At 34.5% G+C, this 20,183-nt stretch overlaps 1 protein-coding gene across 1 annotated transcript; it reads right to left on the bottom strand.

The window, feature by feature from the left end:
* Positions 1-16,255: 16,255 nt before the first annotated feature.
* Positions 16,256-18,689, bottom strand: LOC110713823 (glycine-rich cell wall structural protein-like). Its single transcript, XM_021892264.1, has 2 exons — positions 18,498-18,689; positions 16,256-16,880 (listed from the first exon to the last, which is right to left on the bottom strand). Exons 1-2 carry the CDS (start codon positions 18,595-18,597, stop codon positions 16,453-16,455), a joined length of 528 nt encoding a protein of 175 aa, XP_021747956.1. The 5' UTR covers positions 18,598-18,689; the 3' UTR covers positions 16,256-16,452.
* Positions 18,690-20,183: the final 1,494 nt, after the last annotated feature.

Below are 20,183 nucleotides of genomic sequence, written 5' to 3'. Positions count from 1 at the left end.
ACGCTTAAAAAGATAATTAATAATCTAGTTTAGGGTTAATTTGATTATAATTCAAGTAATCGCCAAAAATAGTTTTATTTGTGCATTAATATTCAACCAACATAGATAAACAGGTTTAGGGTTAATCATATTGATTGCATGTTAGTCAGAAAGCGCACATGAATACGATCAGAATAAAGTTGAGGCCTATTATTAGGGCAGCTTCAATCTCTTTTAGGTTGGATTTCTACCTTCATCCCCGAACTACCAGTCATGGTTCCAGACCTATGGGAGTTGACGATCTCTTAGATCGTTAAGGGGTGTAACCTTCACCTCGTGAACGGTTTAAAAATTCCTAAAACTTGTTGACGACTCTTTTACTCTAGCTTCCTTTTCTTTGGGCGCCACAATACTTTAGTTTATGATCATAGAGGGGTTCAAGCTAGAGGTATCCCTTGAAATATTCCCTACAGATTTTGGCGACTCTATTGGGGAGGATTTCTATTTAATTCCTGAAATTTATTTCGGCAATGATTTAGAATGAGTGGATGAGACTCGAAAAGTTCTAAGTATTTCATGTGCGTAATTTTGATTAACATTATTGTCATATGCATAAAAAAATCTCATTGGAAAGACCATCCGTAATGAGTTAAAACATAAGATTTTACACGAAGGAAATTTGAGAAATATCTTTCACAACTAGGATTGAAATAATGATGCGCAAAACTGAAAAATTTTATCGAGCGCAGAAAGCTGCTGAGGCATGTAGGAACTAGCGTCAACGAACAAAGATTAGAGCCAACTTTTTGACTTTAGCGCCAGGCGACAGCTGACGCCAGGCCTAAATCTAAAAAGTGGCACTGGCCTCTGTTTGCTGGCGCCAAGTTCTTCCAATATCGAGCTAGAAATATACGTTCTAATTTTGACCAGTTTTTAGCACTGTTTGCTAGATCCTACTTCCTGATTGAGTTTTTCTCACTTTTCTGAAACCCATATGTGTTCTACATATGGACATAACCCTCTGAGAATTCATGTTCCATTTGCCTGATTGAACGCTCTGTGCAACAAAGGGTACATCCGAGAATGTAGAATTCACTAACCATGGCAGCGAGTTTTTCTAAACTCGCGATGTCTCATCCACTCGCGCCAACCCTTCACGGTTAGGCTTCCGCGTGGTTAGGGGTGGGACTTTTCAAACCGAACCGTGACACTGCCCGTTACCGAACCGAACTATCACGGACCGATCCGTTTATAAACCGATAAATATAAACCGAAAACCGAACTGAACCGTTCAATATCAAACCGAAACCGAATTGAACCGCTCAATGTCAACCCGTTACGGACCGTAAACCGATAACAAACCAAACTGCGCAAATCCGAACCGAAACTAAATCGAACCGAATGGTTTATAAACCCGTTAATGACCCGAACCGTTTATAAACCGAAACCGTTTAAACCGAAAAAAAAACCGTTTAAATCGAACCATTTGTAACCCGCTAACCGTTTAAACCGACCCGTTTATGAACCGAAACCGTTTAAACCGCACGTATAAATCGAACCGTTATAATCCGCTAACCGTCTAAACTGAACTGCCATAACCCGTTAAACCGTTAAAATTGAACTGTTTTCGAACCGCAACCTGTTTAAACTGATCCGATTACAAACTGCTTAACTCAAATTGAATTATTTACAACCTAAATGGCTATTTAATTAATGTTAATAAATGTAGATCTAATCAAACGGCTTAGGTTTATACAAAGGTTTATATCACCTAGATCTAGGCCAACGACATTATTAATATCGTTTTAGATTACTTATTTATTTTAATTACAAGATATATCATTTGTATCATTTTCATTCCAGTAATAATGCTAGTCCACCCAAATTATCTTCATTGTTCCTTGATATTCATGATCATCCAATAACACTCAAAGCCTCAAAGGTAACATAAGATTGGAGATGTATGAGATTGCGTTACATAAGTGGCATAAGCATTAGAATATTACTGTACTAGTCAATAAGGCGTACAATCATTCACATTATCACTTTATAAAACTTTCTTATACAAATATTTTGTAAAGGGGAGGACTAAAATGTTTATAAAACACATTTTTTTAGCTTTTCTTATATTAAACCAGATATTAAGTAAAAGAATTTTAATAAATACGGAGGCATCCCAAATTTGTAGCCACAATTATTTCATAACATTACCACAAATCCAGCAGATAAATAGCATTGAAATTAGAGTAATATCAACAAGCAATTAAAAAAGTCACCATTTTCATTGATTAAAATTCCCAAATTCACAATACATATACCAATACATAATGAAACTACTATCACTACAGATTTCAAATTTATCAACTGAAACATCAAGTTTAGGGTTGCAAAAAATGATACATTATAAGATGAAGGGAGGAGTGAGAATGTGAGTGATTTGGGAGTAGAATCTTGAAGCAGAATCTTGAAGCAGCAGCACAGCACCCAAGAGCAGAGGAAATAGCAGCAACAAGCAGGAACCAGCACACGGAATAACAGATCAACAACTTATCAGAAGCAAGGAATAATATAAGCAGAAGGGACTCAGCAGGAACTTATTTTTGTTTTTCAAAATTGCTCTCAGATTTACGTTTATCGTATCATCACTGAGCAATGGCTGTTTTAACTTAAAACTTGAAAAATGCTGCCAGCAAGTACATATACATTGAAGTCTCAACATAAATGACAAGGGCAACGATGATTCAAGAAAAATTAAAACAGCAAGCATAAGAAACAACAGCAACAAAACTTATCATAAATTCATAACACAAAAGGCAGCAACACGGCACCTCAAGCTGGCAGGTAGCTCATGCAGGCAACAATATAGGCAATAACAACTCAGCAGAGACAACAACCAAAACGCAAAAGCACTACCAGCAGGCAGCAGCTCATAACAAGTTCAAGCAACTTCAAAATTATAGCTTTTGTTTTTTTAAAATTGCTCTCAGATTTACATCACTGAGCAATGGTTGTTTTAACAAAAACTTAAGAAATGTTGCCAGCAAGTACCAAAATACATTTAACTATTTAAGTCTCAACATAAATGACAAGGGCAACGATTTTAAAAGTCTTGAAAAATGCTGCCAGCAAGTCTGAAAATAAATGACAAGGGCAACGATTTTAAAAGTCTTGAAAAATGCTGCCAGTAAGTCTGAAAATAAATGACAAGGGCTACGATTTTTCAAGATAAAATAAACCACAATGAGACACAAATATCAGTTATGCAGATGAAGCACTTTCGGCTTCAATCTCTTTACCAATAAGGAGGACGTCTTCCTCAACATCCGCTTGATAACCACGGCACCAATTTTGGGTGGTAACCAATGCCTCAACATTCTTTGGCAAAAGTTTACCCCTATATCCTCAAAAAGAAAAAAGCATACATAAGAAAAGCTTAAACTTTTTCAAAAGTTTCCAATGAAATTATGAACCTATAAATAAACATGAGATGTTTATTTTACTAGCCCTAAACTAGCATTTATTTTATGCACATAACTGCAGAAAATGACACAATTTGGTCTTTTGTTAGGTAAAAAAGCCAATAACCACATAATCTGAACAACCCATCATCATTACTTTTAAATCGAGCATAATAAACAACAAAACAGCACAAATCTACCATTTTCCCGTAAAAAACAAAAATACAATCAACAACAGATTTTAGGCATATTTCGACTATATTCAAGCAAGAAAAACAACAATAATCAAATACAAAAACAGAAAAACTGTATTACAAAAAACGAAAAGGAAAAAGTAATTACCTTTGACGGCTTGAAGGAGATTTGAAGATGGAGAACTGCCTGAACTGGAGATCAAAAGAAAAAATCAAGAATGTAGATTATCAGAACTTGAAATAAAAAAAATAAAAAACCGAAACGGAAACGAAAAAAATCGAAAAAATTAACAAAAAAATTACCTTGAGGTTTGACGGCTTGAAGGAGAGGAAGATTTGAAAAAAAAAAACGAGAATGGAAAAGTTAGAAATCAGAACTTTGGATCCAAAACAAAAATGAAACGAAAACAAAAACCCTAAATAAAAAAAGTAAAAAACCAACGAAAACGAAAACAACAAAATTTAACAAATAATTACCTTGAGGTTTGACGGCTTGAAGGAGAGGAAGATTTGGAAAAAAAAACGAGAATGGAAAAGTCAGTAATCAGAATTTAGATCCAAAACAAAAATGAAACGAAAACAAAAACCCTAAATAAACAAACCGAAACAAAAACAAAAAAAATCAAAACGAAAACAACAAAAATTAACAAAAAATTACCTTGAGTTTTGAACTTTTGACGGCTTGAAGCCTTCAAATTGAAAGAGAGGAAGATTTGAAAAAACAAAAAAACGAGAATGTAAAGCGAGAAATCAGAAATGTAGATCCAAAACACAAATGAAACGAAAACAAAAACCCTAATTAGGATTTTTAAAAGTTGAGAAGTTGAGTTTGAGATTCTTGAGAATTTCAGAAAGAAAGAGTGAGAAACTGAGAAATTAGAGAGAGAAACTATGAGTGAGTAAAACGGCTGAATGGCTGATAGAGTGGGTTTTTTTTTTCTAGGTTTAGGTTTTACTTGTTCAGTTGATCTAACCGTCCATATTCAATCTCAACATCTAACCGTTCATTTTTTTTTTGTAGATTCCAGAATATTCATCTAGATCTAACGGTCTAGATTTTTTTTGTGCTTTTCTAGGCCTTTTTGACCGTTTTTTTAATTATTTATTATTATTATTATTTTGAGGGATTATTATTATTATTATTATTATTATTATTATTATTATTATTATTGTTGTTGTTGTTAGTATAATTATTTGTTAATATTATTATTATTACTAGTTTACTACTACTATTATTATAATATTATTATAATTATTATTATAATTTATTATTATTATTATTATTATTATTATTATTATTATTATTATTATTATTACTATTATTATTATTATTAGTTTATTACTTATAAGTTATAAATTGTAAGAAACGCAAATGTTTCAAAATTGAAATTGATTCAATACGACATAGTTAATGACTTAATGAGTTAATGCACATCAATATCTGACATCTCTATATGTATATTATATATATCTGTGAGTCTGTGACTGTATATCAGTATATATATATAATAAACTAATAATAACTTAATAAGTAATACTAATAACTAATAAAGTAATGAAAATCTAACCTTTGTTTTTCATGGGCATTCAATCTAACCGTTGTATATTTGACTATTCGTACATTAGTATTGCATAATGATTTCATCACCACTTTAATTAGTGATTTCGTCCATTTAACTTATTAAGTTGTTTGAGTTAGTAATCTAAATAAAGTAACAAACTAAATAACGAATCCATTTAATCTCGTGTAAGTTATAATTTATAAGAAATGCAATGTTTGGAAATAGAAATTGATTCAATACGATATTGTTAATGTATATGTAATTATAGATTAATTATTATGTATATCATATCGTACGAATGTACGGTTGGTATCATTATCATACTATCATAAGTATCATTGCCTCATTGAATTATTGGTATGTACTACAATCGATAAACATATTTACATATCTGATCATTAAAACTTAAAAGTTTAAAACACTTATTGATCAATCTAATTGAATACTTGTACATTCTTAATTATCGATTTATCGTATTATAAGTATCAACTCACTAAATCATGGTCATGACGCGATCTTTAAAACAATCATGAATTCATGACCCAAACCGCTTATAAACCGAACCGACATGATCCAAACCGTTCATAAACCGAACCAATTGAATTGTGTAAACCCTCCACCAAACCGGCCCATTTCAAACTGAACCGACATGATTCGCACCGTTTATAAACCGAACCGATATTAACCTGGGTAAACCCGCCCCTAAACCGACCCATTTCAAACCAAACCGGCTTGATCCAAACCGTTTGTAAACCGAACTGACATTGACCCGGGTAAACCCGCCCCCTTAACCGACCCGTATCAAACCGAACCGACATAATCCGAATCGTTTATAAACCGACCCGCTTATGACCCAAACCGAATTTAAACCGCAAAGAAATAAACCGAAACCAAACCGAGCCGTGACTAACCCAAACCGAACCAAACCGACCCGCCAGCTAAACTAAACCGTTTCAATCCGAACCGCTTCAAACCGAAACCGACCCAAACCGAGGTCAAACCGAACCGCCAGACCGAAGTCCCACCCCTACGCGTGGTGCATCCGGACAATTAACCATGGACCCTTTTTGACTAACCCATATCCCGAACTTTAGAGAACTAGAGCCATGGTTAGGTTGCAAACTCATTGCATCATGTTGTGACTACTTTACTACTTGTGCATCTCTTACTTGTGCATACTTATTATGTGACTAAGCTAACTGTTTGGTTTGACTTGTGCTTGTAAATAAGTCTTAATAAAATAATTAATGACTAAAGACTTTTCTTAATTAATTAATTAATTTGAGATAATAAATATGTTTAAAATCGAGTCATAGTTCCTTTAAATCAACCCGGATTTTTATTCCCGAATACTGCACAAGGGTCAACTTGTTTTGGTCATAGACCGAGTTCTAGGAAGAGTTACGAGTCGTACAACCTATGGATCTGTAGCCCCGAGTTTTATCTGTAATTTGGAGTTTGTTTCATCCCAATCAGAGCCACAGATCAAAAGTTATGACTAAAATACCAGTCTGTCCAGTTTAATGCATATATGTGAAGTCTTAACTTAGTCTTTGCTTGAATCTAGTCACATAGTCTAGCCACGTGGTCATGACACGAGTATTAACATGTCACATACACTCACTAGTCTTAGCACACACTTTGTGTATATGTCATCATGACAATGTCTTAGGTTCATGCATGAGTCGATTCTTTCCGTCATTTGAGTTGGGGGTACAGTCTATGCCTAATTTTTTCATATCTCTCCATCTACATCATCTTTCCATTCTCTACATGCTTTCTCCATATCACAACCTTCATTCTTCCTACCTACTTCCATCCATGCATGTTTAATTGAGTTTGAGTCATGTGATTGACAAAAAAAAAAAAATGAGGGTAATGATGAAACAAATGCTCAAGGCAAGCTTCTCATCAAGATTTCATGCTTTCTTTTTTTTTTTTTTTTTTTTCAAACCCTTTCCCCAATAAGTCTAGCATAGGTACCCTTCATCCTCCTTTAATTTATTTCTTAGAGTTTGATTTTTACCCTTCACTTTTTAAATATAATGAGCATTAATTTCCTTACAATGATCATCGCATTGCAATAAAAAAAAAATCCATGTCAAACTAAGCACAGGGTATACCAATGATTTGAGGCACCCCTTGTAGCCACATCATATCACCTTTAACCCTTCAAATATGCAATCCTTTGTTGGCAAACCACTTTGAGCCTCGTCTAACGATAGACCCTTCATTTTTTAACCCATATCTACCTAACTTTGGGATGTGATTATGTGCAACTTATGCAATTTTCAAAAAAAATAAAAAATCTTGAGTCACTTAAAAATATTAAAATAGCAAAAAAAAAAATAATAATAATAATAAAAGTGTACAAAAGGGCAAGTGTTCCAATGTCTTTGACATGAACATGTCTTTGATATGAACACGTCTCAGATTACATCTCTTATCGAGTGCTCGGTACCGTGCCTGAGAAACATGAATGCCAAGTGAGTGATAGACCGCATGATTGGAATTGCCTACACTTATAAAAATAAAATAAATGCTAAAGAAAAAGAAAGAGAGCTAAAAAAAAGTAGAAACTCAAGCATAAAAATACAAATATTCAAAAGCAAGGTTGCACACCTTGGGGGCTTATCGAGGGTCTTGAGCCTTTATCCCCTTCTTTTTCAACCTTTAGCCTAACCACATTACAACCCTTAAAAAAGACCTTTTTGAGGTATACACACACTTGCGCGAGGTTCGGCTAGAGCTACGTTCGGCCTGATTCCTAACGGATACGTAGGCAACCTCACATCAAGGTGCGACCTTAATAAAAAATTGCAATCATATTAACATTCACACATCATGGTCATATCAAGGGATGTCTAATGCTCATCCCTTTTCACCAAGAGCTGGACTTGGAGGCTTGATCCCTACATCATTAGCTTACCTAGCCTAAAGAGTCACCATTATTTAACTCTTTTTAATATATTTTCCAGACACTTAGCCCTTGCAGCCTAACTTTAGAATCACTATCACACACATCACAGATACATGACCAAATATACTTTCCCTTAGGAACCCGTTGTCATGAAATCTTAACACAATGTTGAAGCATGCCTTGTCATATCAACATCGCTCATCAATCAATCATCATTGCATCACAAAGTATAAAGTACTTAGACTATGCGCCTAAGTTACCTAAATATTTTCATTATCGAGTCAACTAGGATAGTCTAAGATGTTACAATCCTTGTACTATGAGAGACAACGTTAACGGATTAAGCTCATTCAACATGCACCTTCAAAAACTTCGATTCTTTTTCACGTCTTTCTTTTTCGGGAGAAAGTTGGTACCCTCCACAAAAATGACGGAAATTTTTTGCTTTTTTGCATTTTCGAGTCGCACAATCATAATACAATGCACAACGGGTCATGAGTCACACGTGTCATTTTACTTCGAGTCGAGTCAATCTCGAGTCAATCACAGTAAGTCAAGTTTATACCTTGAGTCGTGTCAAGTCAATGAGTCAAGCGACATTAAACCTTAGGTCAACCCTAAAATAATTAAAGAGATTAGCAAAGTCCTATAGTCAAAGATAAATACAGGTGCATCCCAGCGGCAGCAAGAGCAAAATAGGGAAGACCCGACTCCAGCACCACACGACAACATCTAGCGTCTGACAACAAATTTCAGCACCTGGCGCTAGATTTCAGCGTCTGGCGACAAAGCCAAATCGCGGCGCCAGAGGCATTGCAGCGGCGACAGAACGCTGAATCACTAAGAGAAGTTATTTCAACCTCTTTCAGCAATTTCGGGTTCCTTGGTACGCCAGTTAGCCCCTATAAGCAATATAACATGATTAAGTAGTCGGCTTGATTACAATCGCAATAAGTGATCGACCTGACGAAAGATCGTCTCACTTAGCTTAAAGCGCCTAAACATTGGCTCATCGCAGAGACACCGACATACTTGTTCATAAACAACAGAGGCACCGACATAATGGTTCACAAGCATCAAAAGCGCCGACGTACTGGCATAGCGGAAGCAAAGTTCAAGCGAGCTTTAAAGATCGACAAGCGTTGGTCTTCGAAAGTTTTCTTCGGAATATTATCGCAACAAACATTCAAGTATTAGAGCTCTTTTGTTCAGAGACGCGTGGACATATCATCAAAGCTCTTTTGTTCAGTGACGCGTGGACAATCCTTTCAAGCTTTTTTGTTCAGAGACGCGTGGACATATCATCAAAAGCTCTATTGTTCAAAGACGCGTGGACATATCATCAAAGCTCTTTGTTTAGAGATGCGTGGACATATCATTAAAGCTCTTTTGTTCAGAGACGCGTGGACATATTTAAAAAAGCTCTTTGTTCGGAGACGCGTGGACATGTATTTCAAGCTCTCCTACTCAGAGACGGGTGGGCATCCTATTAAAGCTCTTTTGTTCAGAGACGAGTGAACAATCCTAAAAAAGAAGCTCTTTTGTTCAGAGATGCGTAGACATTTCTTCCAAAAAAGCTCTATCGTTCAGAGACGGGTGAACATCAAAACAGTAAGATGGCGTTCCCTAGCGTGTAGAAGGTTGTCACAACGACAAATGCAGCAACAAATCGGTTACTTTCAGAGACGTGTGCTCGACGGTGCAAGATATGCGTTTCTTAACTCTCTTATCTGTTTTAACTAACGCTAGTTTGCAGGCATCGGCGTTACAAGAATGATTTAGGATCGCAGAACGTTCTAAATCTTTCTCCGTCCCTATCGATACTTAGACTTTTGTTTTCGAAACTTGCGTTTCTCCAAACTCAGTCAAAGTGGGGGCTTCTGTAGACACCCATTTGTGTCTCCCCAAAACCAAACCCTTTGATGAGTACCTTTCACGTCGAATCATAATCGAATAAGGTGAAAGTGTGGAAAATCTAGTGTTGCGGATAGTTTTAATTTATTTTCTCTTTTCTCTATTTTTTAAAACCTATTTTAAGAAAATAGCTAATCCAGTTTGGTTGGTCCATGATATGGGTCCATTAATAGTATAGTTGGATGGGGCTTAAAAAGACCTTTCCAACGATATATTATAAGCCCAATTCCGATGAATATTGACGAAATTATGGCCAAATTACTAAACTGGGCCCAGTATTGAGCCTTATATGCGGCCCAATGATCCAGAGGAGGGCCTAATATGGATTTATCATTCCTAATACAATTTGGAATGGTTTTAGTCTTCTAGATTCTTTTCGTTCTTAATTCAATTAGCATTGATAAATTAACTTTTGTTAACTTTTTGGAATTTTAATCAGAATAAAGGAGTGTTTTTGAGGAAAATACGATTTTATCCTCCTGTACGGTTAAATTTTATCTGATTTTTAGAAAACGAGTCAAAATTCTGATTAGCGTCTAAAGCCAGATATTAGCGTCTGGCGCTAAGCTTGGCGCCTGGCGCTAGCGTTAGCGTCTGTCGCTAATGTCAGCGTTTGGCGCTAACTCTGTTTTTTCATGTCGGAACTTTGGCTCGATTTTCTATCTTTTTGGCTGATTTTCTCTATAAATAGCCTCCTAAAAACTCTGTTTTCAATCATCTACAATTATCAATTTCTTAGTTTTCTAACTCTTCTCTCTTAAAGCTAGAAGCTTTTCTCTCTCTCTTTTCTAAACCACCCTTCATACAAAATTTCGCATTCATAAGACCTAGAAACACCTAGCATAGTTCGAAGTTGCCTTCGCCCTAGACGTGAAAGGTTTTAATTTCTGAGGGTTTGGTCCCAAATCTCTATTTTAATTATTTAATTTAATTTTTTGGTTTTATTATTTTCCTTGAAATTACTAACGTGTGTATTTTGTTATTAGAAAGAGGTTCAAGGCATCCAAGTAAGAGCTTTAATGGTTTTTATTGTTATTATGATATAGAAATCATGCTTAGATTGTTATTATGATTCCTCGTGTTATGTTAGGGCGTTTTGATCTTCCTAGTATCATGTCTAGGGTAGCTTTAATATCAAGTATGATTAAAAGTACGATGCCTTTTATGTTCTTCCTAATATTTATGATCGTTAGTATCATGTTAGGGTTAAAGCTTTGATTTTTATTGTTTAGTGACATGCTAGGGTTTGTTATTAATCTTGTTAGTATCATGCCTAGGATCTTGCTATTAATATTATGCTTTATTGTTAACATGATTATTTTAATTATGATAATTATAATTTCATGATGATTATTATTATAATTTTTGTTATTATATTGTTTGATTATATATATTGTTATTGCTTGATGACACCTTTTATGCATGTTTAAAGGGAATTAGTACTTGTAATCACGCTTAATAAGACAATTAATAATCTTGTTTAGGGTTAATTTGATTATAATTCAAGTGATCGTCAATAATAGTTTTATTTGTGCATTAATATTCAACCAAAATAGATAAACATATTTAGGGTTAATCCTATTGATTGCATGTTAGTTAGAAAGCGCACATGAATACGATCAGAATAAAGTAGAGGCCTATTATTAGGGCAGGTACAATCTCTTTTAGGTTTGATTTATACCTTCATCCCCGAACTACCAGTCATGGTTCCGCACCTTTTGGAGTTGACGATACCATAGATCGTTAAGGGGTGTAACCTTTACCTCGTGAACTGTTTACAAGGTCCTAAAACTTGTTGGCGACTCTTTTGCTCTAGCTTCCTTCCCTTTGGACGGCACCGTACCTTAGTGTATGATCACATTGGGGTTCAAGCTAAGGGTAACACTTGAAATATTCCCTACACCCCCATAGCAGTCTCATGCTTAATTATGTGAGCGGGTTTTTATCAATATAAACCTGATAAGAGTATCCTTTGTTAATTTGGTCTAATCTATTTTTTTTTTTTTGTTGAAATTGGTCTGTTGTTGCTCTCATTGCACACCTTGGGTTGGTTGTTTCCACTGGCAGGGTGGACTTAATTCCTTTTCCATGGACTTTGCCTAAGATACTTAGAAAGACTAAAGATTGCTCGTGTAATCTTGAATATACTTGATTTGAACCTTGTTGGATTGCCATTATGCCCAAGCTTTGCTTCAGATTTCTGATTTATTCACGAAGGTTTTTTTTAATCATTACCTGTTAATTGTAGTACATTTTAGTCAAGAATGATGTAGTCTTCATGTTCAGAAAATTGAAAAAAAAAAATGTCAGATATTCTGAGGAATTCTTTTATGTTGCAAATGTGTCCTGTAACTCTGTAATAGTTGCCTATGAAATTGAAGAAGTAGTTGGTGGTGGCGGCGGCTGCTGCTGTTGTGTGGTTAAGGAAGGAGCAAGAGGTGGAGAAGTGTCACCCTGAGAGTAAAATTTTATACCAACCTTGGGAAAATACAAGTATACCAGTACAACTCCCAATATGAGCATTAGTACTCTGTCCACCCTTTGGGTAATGTAACCTTAATACTAGCGTAACATGAAAAAAAAAAAAAAAAAAAGATGTTCATTCATATTTCTATGTTTAACTTACAATTCTATGTTTAAATAATATACAACATGTTGAATCTTGAGCCTATATTGTGTAATGTACTAATTTATACTTTGTAATTTTTTTTTTTTTTTTTAAGATTGGAAAAGGCAATGTAGGTGCAACAAGAGAATAAGCCGGAACACTGGAGCGTCAACAAGCGACTATATCGTCTATAAGGCCATCATCTATCTATTTTGGTTTTTAGTCTTATATTAGTGATGTATTTATTTAGGGACCAGCTACTATAATATACGACGTTTTTTTTTATAAAAAATAATTGTGTTGATGTTTTCTTTTATAAATTTGGTAATTAACTACGTACTCTTATTATTGTTGATTAATTTTTTTTTTTAATTTAGTTATATAGAATATTTATTTATTTTTATTTTAATATTAATAATTTAATTTAATTTATGATAAATTTAAATAACTATAATGTAAGTATGATGGTAATAATTTAATAAAAGGAAAAAAAAAGCTTAAAAAAAATTCTGGACGCTTTTTAGTGTCTACATATTTGCACATTTTCAAACTTTAACTAGTTTCATGCCATACCATAGGCTGACACGAATAAACGCAAGACAACAAAAAGCGTCGCTAAATTTGAGTATGTGGACAGGTAAAAACGTCGCTAAAAAACTACACACATTTGAAATAATGTGCGAAATACGTAATTTTTGACGCTTCGCATATTAATTAAGACACAAAAAAGCGTCGATATTCTCGATGCTTTTTTGGGTCCCTGAAAATTTTCGACGCTTTTTAGCAGCGTCGAGAAATAATTTTTAGCGTCGAAAAAAGGCCTAAAAAGCGTCAAGAAAACACGCTTTTTGTAGTAGTGTAGGTGTAAAACTTACCGTTGAACATAGGTGGACGTTGGGTGGAATACCCTTCTTCAAGTTTCTCCTTGTAGTTCATTTCTCCTCAGGAACTTACTCAGCAAAATTATCTGCTTAAACGTGAGAACCAAAGCTCTGATACAATTGTTAGTTACAAGAGGGGGGTGAATTGTAGGTGAGTTCCTAGTGACTACTTTCGCAAATTATAAAACAGAACATAAAAGGAACTTTGCAATGCAGACAAGAAATCTTCCAGGACCCAACTAGAAGTAAAACCTTGACCCTTTTAGGGGATTTCCAGACAAAAACCAATCCACTATAATAGGGCAAACACCAAGTTACAAACCTATTATAAGAAAAACCTTTACTCAAAGGGTCCAATTAGAAACTGCTACACAGTAGGACTCTATCCTACCCAACTTAAGTTCCCAACTCGAATTCTCTCGTACTCTCACAGTACTAATACACAGCTTTTGCACTCAAAGCAAAATTACCTGTATGCAATATAAATTTCTTACACTCACCCAATAACCCAACCAATTACAGAAAATATAACACCTCGAATATGTTAGACAAGCAATGCAAGAAACCCGAAACTAGTATGACAAGATTAAGAGCTCGTTTGGTCGCAATGGGAATTAACTTCCCATGGTAATCTGCAAATCATGGGAAATTATTTCCCTCTTCAAATTCCTACAACATTGCCTTAGTTTGTTTGGTTGACATTAAGGAAATTACAATTCCTAGGAAGTTTGAGTCACCTAGGGGGAAGTGGGTAAATAAATTCCCACATTATGTAGGAAATAGAAATTCCTAGAAATTTCAATTTCCTACACTTTGCACTTTTGTTGGTTAACCAAACAACACCCCAATAGTACATTTCCTGAGAATTTTGAATGCCTACATAAATTTAGTGCAACCAAACAAGGCCTAAAGCTTTGCAAACTTACACAAATTAAGCTAAGAGATTTCTTCACACAAAACTCACAAAAACTTATGAAAATGAGACTTCTACTATTTATACAAGATTAACTCGTATAGCAAGTAGGGTTTTTCAAAAGATAAATAAGTTAATTTAACTAAATCACAAAATAAAGTTTTATGTAAATCTTTTAAGAGAGAAAATCTTTTCGGAAAATAAGATAAGATAAATTTTAACAAAACGAATAAAATCTTTTGTTAAACCCAGATTTTAAGAAACAAATTATCTCGAAAATCTTTTTCTTAAAATCTTTCTTTTATCTTTTTCCGTATAGTTAAATTTTCCAATAATCTTGTCATGATTCTAATAAGTGTCGTGCATATCTACTTAACATATTTAATAATAAATTTAGAATATAAAATCTTAATTAAATCGATATTGTTGTGCCGCGCCTCTGTAGTTCTGAATTACTTGGGCTTCACGTAGACCAGAACCAAGTTCCTGCTGTCACTCATTCTCCAGTCTTCAACTGGAACTTCGTAGACTAAGTTCCTTCCAAAACTTACTGTCTTCAACTTGCATCCTTCAAGTTCTTGTTAGGGAACATTCCTGTTAAAGAACTCAATTCTGTTAGAGAACTCTTCTTCTATTTTGCTTGACTTTTCTTCAAAGGTCTCTTCATGTCTTCATAGTATATGTTACTTTTCACTACTACAAAACTTTAAAAACACTGCAAATTCTACTGCACAATCTTCAGACCTTTCTGATATAGATCTTCGGACCTTTCTTATATAGATCTTCGGACCTTTTCTCGAAAACTCTAGATCTATCTCAATGATTAGAGCACAAATTACACAATCACATAATCTTTCAATAGATCCAACAAAAGGATTATAATCAATATAATGAAAATTAGAATTCGAGAGTATAAAAAGAATCACAACCCTGTTTTCATTATTACCAAAACAAATTGAAAATTAAACAAAAACCAAATCACAAAAACAAACCAAAAATCAAACGAAAACACAACTCACAAAACAACCCAAAAACATCTACCCACCACCATTGCTAACCCAGAGCAACCCAGAAAAAAACAATAAATTTCGAACAACCTCAGTGAAATTCACAAAAACTGTACCTTGAATGATTAAATCTAGATCTAATTGCACTAAAGCACTTTGAAACTGTCGTCGGAGGATAAGCAAAGAGGGATCTTGAAGGTGGAGACTTCTCAAAATACAAGGAGCATGCATATGCTCGAAGAAGTCGTTGATAAAGGTGGAAAATAAGGAGATGAAGCCATAAATTGGAGGTGAATGAGAAATGAGTTTTTGAGGAAAAAAATTAGCAAAGGAATGTCGGTGATAAACAAAGAGATGCAGAGGAGAGAGATTGAGCAAAAGGATGGTACAACAACACGCATAAATAATTGAGAAGTGAAAAAGGAAGGTAAGAGACCCGTTGCTCTTACAATGGGTTTCTTATCTCACCCCTATCAATAAAGTTGTGGGCCCAAGGGCTTATAAGAGACCGGTTATCTCTATTAAAGGATCTCTTATATCAAACATACCTGTTGGTTAAGATAACGGATCTCTAATTAGGGGTCTTTTTTCCACTTTTTATAGTAGTGTTTCTACCTCCAAGGTCAACTTCACCTGTACTAATCAAACATTTATAAACCTTTATCAATTGAGTTTGCTTTAGTTTAACTTCATCATCATCAAAACCTTTAAGATCCAACAGAATTCTTCATGGAGATCGAACGACGATAGATACTCTAAATCGTACGATAAAATAATAGACATGTCAAAACAATAAGTAATTAATATAAAGAATATAACATGTAACTTCAAACTCCACGCCCAATTTTATTATTTTAACATTGCATAATTTGAAAATTACTAAGGGGTACATGAAAAGATAATCAGTACATGACCAACATACCAGAATTCATAATAATACCCAACTCTTTGATCAACACATTATTAACATATAATAATAAATATCAACACTCCGCACATTTTATAGCCATTACTCATTAGTTACCCTTTTGTTCTTCGGAAGTTTTTGTCACCTTTGGGGGATAGTGACCACCATGTCCACCGTGTCCGTAGCCTCCATGGCCATATCCTCCACCATGTCCGTAACCACCACCTTGGCCATATCCGCCACCATGTCCGTAACCTCCACCTTGGCCATATCCGCCACCATGTCCATAACCTCCACCTTGGCTATATCCTCCACCATGTCCATAACCGCCACCATGTCCATAACCACCCCCATGTCCGTAGTGTCCATACTTAGACTCCTCCACGGAATCCTCTTCTTTAGGTGGGTAATGACCGCCGTGTCCACCATGGCCTCCACCATAGTGGCCACCACCATGTCCTCCACCATAGTGGCTGCCACCGTGTCCTCCATAGTGTCCGCCACCGTAGTGTCCATACTTAGACTCCTCCACAGACTCTGCAAATAAGAAATATAAGCATTACTATTACTACAATGACATTCTTTTATAATCTTACAGTTTGCTGTAATACAAAAACACTACAATTTCTAAAAAAAAAAAACAAAAGACTAATAAGCTAGCGGTACCGGGTAGCTTTTAGCGGTCGAGTAGCGGGTAGCTATTAAGGTAGTGAGTAGCGGTCAATTGGTAGTGGGTAGAGGTTAACTGTCAAAGTAACGGTTGATGGTATGAGTGTTTGGCAAAAGTAGCGGTTACAATGCTAAAATATATCAAAATTCATATAAATATTGTTTTAAAATTAATAAAAATTTGTCAAACGCTACCCGCTACTTCTAAACGCTACTATTTTTAACGTTTGAGAAAACCTACCTAAACGCTACCTCTATCGTTAACCGCTATAAAAATCGATACCTTGCCAAACACTCTCAAATTTTTTCTAGTAGTGTTTTGACCGGTCGAAACGCCAATCGCTACCTCAAACGCTACCACCAAACATGACCTAAGACGTATGATCGGATTTGCTCATTAGAAAATTAGAAAGATATAAACTTTATTTAGAAAAAGTATATAAATGACGTGCTTTAGACATGCATGTCCCAAAGCCCTAATTAATTATCCAAAACAAGATTATGCAATAACGAGATCTAAGTGCATGCAATTAGGGCTGAGCAAAACTACCCGAAGAATCGAAAACCCGAAAACCCGTTTCGTTACCGTTCCGAAAATTAGGGTACCCGATCTGATAACCATAATGGTTCGGGTACCCGTTTCGATAATTTGTTATCGGGTATGGTTATTGGGTATCATTTTAAAGTTAACGGTTACCCGTTCCAAACCGATAAGCAATTTGGTCATTGTAGTAATATAATTAATAATTTGGTCAAGATCATGTGGTATATAATTAATAATTTGGTAAAGATCATGTAGTATTGTTGTTAATTAGTGTTAAAATATATCATAATAACTAATTTATTAAGTTTAATGATCACTATTGCATAGTTTATTGGGTACCCGATAACCAATTCGAAAATCCGAGTACCTGAAATCCGGGTACTCGAACTTATCGGTTCGGTTTATGGATATCACTTTTAGTGCTATTGGTTATCGGATACCCGAACCATTAGTACTAATGGTACTGGTACCTGTCCCATGATGCAATATTGCAATGTGTACTTTTAATTTTAAAATTATGTACAAAACTATTAAAAATTAATTTTAAAAAAGTACTTGTAATGATTTTTTAGGTGCTCTAGTTGGACAATAAATTCATCACAAGCTGACTTAGGCCTTGTTTGGTTAGCTATATGAAGTAGAAATTCTTATGAAATCTCAATTTCTATGAAATTTTAATTTCTTAGTTTTCAAAATTTTTGATTGAATGTAGGAATTTCTATTTCACATGGGAAGTGTCACTTAGTTAAAGGGGACTATATAAATTAATTCCTCCATTTTGTAGGAAGTAAAACTTCCTAAAAAGTCTCAATTCCTACATTATTGTCAATTAAACAAGTATGCATATACTTATTTTTATAGGAAATTAAACTTTCTATGAATTTGTTTGAAACAATGCCTTATACTCAAAAAATAGATATTAAAAGGCAATAGAAACTCACGTGATTTCTCATTCGTTGAAGATTCAGCCAATTGGCGAGCTGAGCATATGACTAGAGTCACAGCAATTATAGCAAGCAGCAAAGCCTTTGAATAGGCCATTATCAAGTACTTCCCTAGGAAACAAGCTAATCAACTTGTACAACTATTTGTGAAGACTTAACTAATTCTTCTTTAAGTTGGATAGGCAAAATGTAGCACATGTATTTATAGGCAATATATGAAAGAATGAGGGTCCCAAAGTAGGTTAGCAGTATTATAGTACTTTCTCCGTCCTTCTATGATATGCTTATTATTTTCCAGTTGATTGCACGGAAATTAAAATTTTTTAAAAATCCTTAAATTTAATAATTAGAAGTACAAATATGCATGTGGGGAGAGAGAAAGAAAAAAGTGGTTGAGAATTAGGAGAGAGAAAGTATTGAGAATTAATGTCGAAGTACAAAAAAGAAAAAAAAATAAAGGATGAGAAATCATCAAAAAGAGAATAAAGTACAATAGAAATAGGCACTTAATTTTAATGACCCAAAAAAGTAATACAAGCATATACTACCACCGTTACAGGCTATGGGCAACGATTTGATATAAAATAGAGAGGGAAAATGTATAATCGTTGTACATAACATATAACGAAGGTAGTAATAAAATAACGAAGGGAGTAATAAATACTGTTAGCTTATACAATAGGGTGAACAAAAATTGAATAAGGGTGATAAATTTGAGTAAGGCAATCAATTTAATTTGTACAATTATGTAAATCTAGGTGTTAAAACATAAACTTAGTACGTGGATATTATGTGTACGTTACATTGCCACCTTTCATTTCAATTTTACTATTTGACAAGTAAACGCTACAACTTGTGTAGAGTTATGATTGAAAACGATCTCACCTAATTTGTGGATAGGTATGGTAGCAAATATATTAATTCACCTACTTGAAAAGTACTTCGTTGATTATTGGTACGATTAATATACTATTACTTTGGTGAGTTGTTTCGGGTTGTACTTAGAGGTTTCAAAACTATACCGATTCGAAAAAACTATCTGTTTTAAATTATAAACGATCCGGTTTGATCCCAGAAATTCAAGACTCAAACCTGATCTTAACCAAACTGAACTCAATCCAAATCCGAACTTGATCCGATCTGAACTAAACTCGAAATTGATTTGATCCAACCTAAACTCAACCCGAATCCTATTCTACCCGATCTGAACTCAAACCGAACCGGTTTGACCCGACCCGAGCTCAATTCGATCCGAAATTGACCCGACAAATAACCGATCTAATCCGATTTATTTTGACCCAAACTGATATTAATCCAACCCAATTTTAACTCGATTTGATTTTTACCCAATTCGAATTTAACCCGACCATAATTGATTATGGACCTTTTTATTCAAGTTCTTATACTACTATATTTACTAATTGTTAAAAAGCTAACTTTTTTTTACTACAAAGAACTAAACCTGAGTAACAAGTTTACTTTATTTACATAACAATTATATAAAATTACTTTTTAAGCTTTATATTCGTCACACTTAAAATTTTCTACAAATAATTTGTAATTCTTGAAAATTTAAACCTCTTCATTCAACTCAATAAACAAATTATACATGAATGACTTGATATTGACCCAATAATAGGGATGGCAATCTAGTCCGGATCCGACCCTACTCCGCCCCGATCC

The sequence above is a fragment of the Chenopodium quinoa genome, unplaced genomic scaffold, assembly GCF_001683475.1.
Source record: "Chenopodium quinoa cultivar QQ74 unplaced genomic scaffold, ASM168347v1, whole genome shotgun sequence".
Classification (NCBI taxonomy): domain Eukaryota; kingdom Viridiplantae; phylum Streptophyta; class Magnoliopsida; order Caryophyllales; family Amaranthaceae; genus Chenopodium; species Chenopodium quinoa.
Note: the sequence above shows the minus strand (reverse complement) of the source record. Positions and strands in the feature narration are given on the sequence as shown.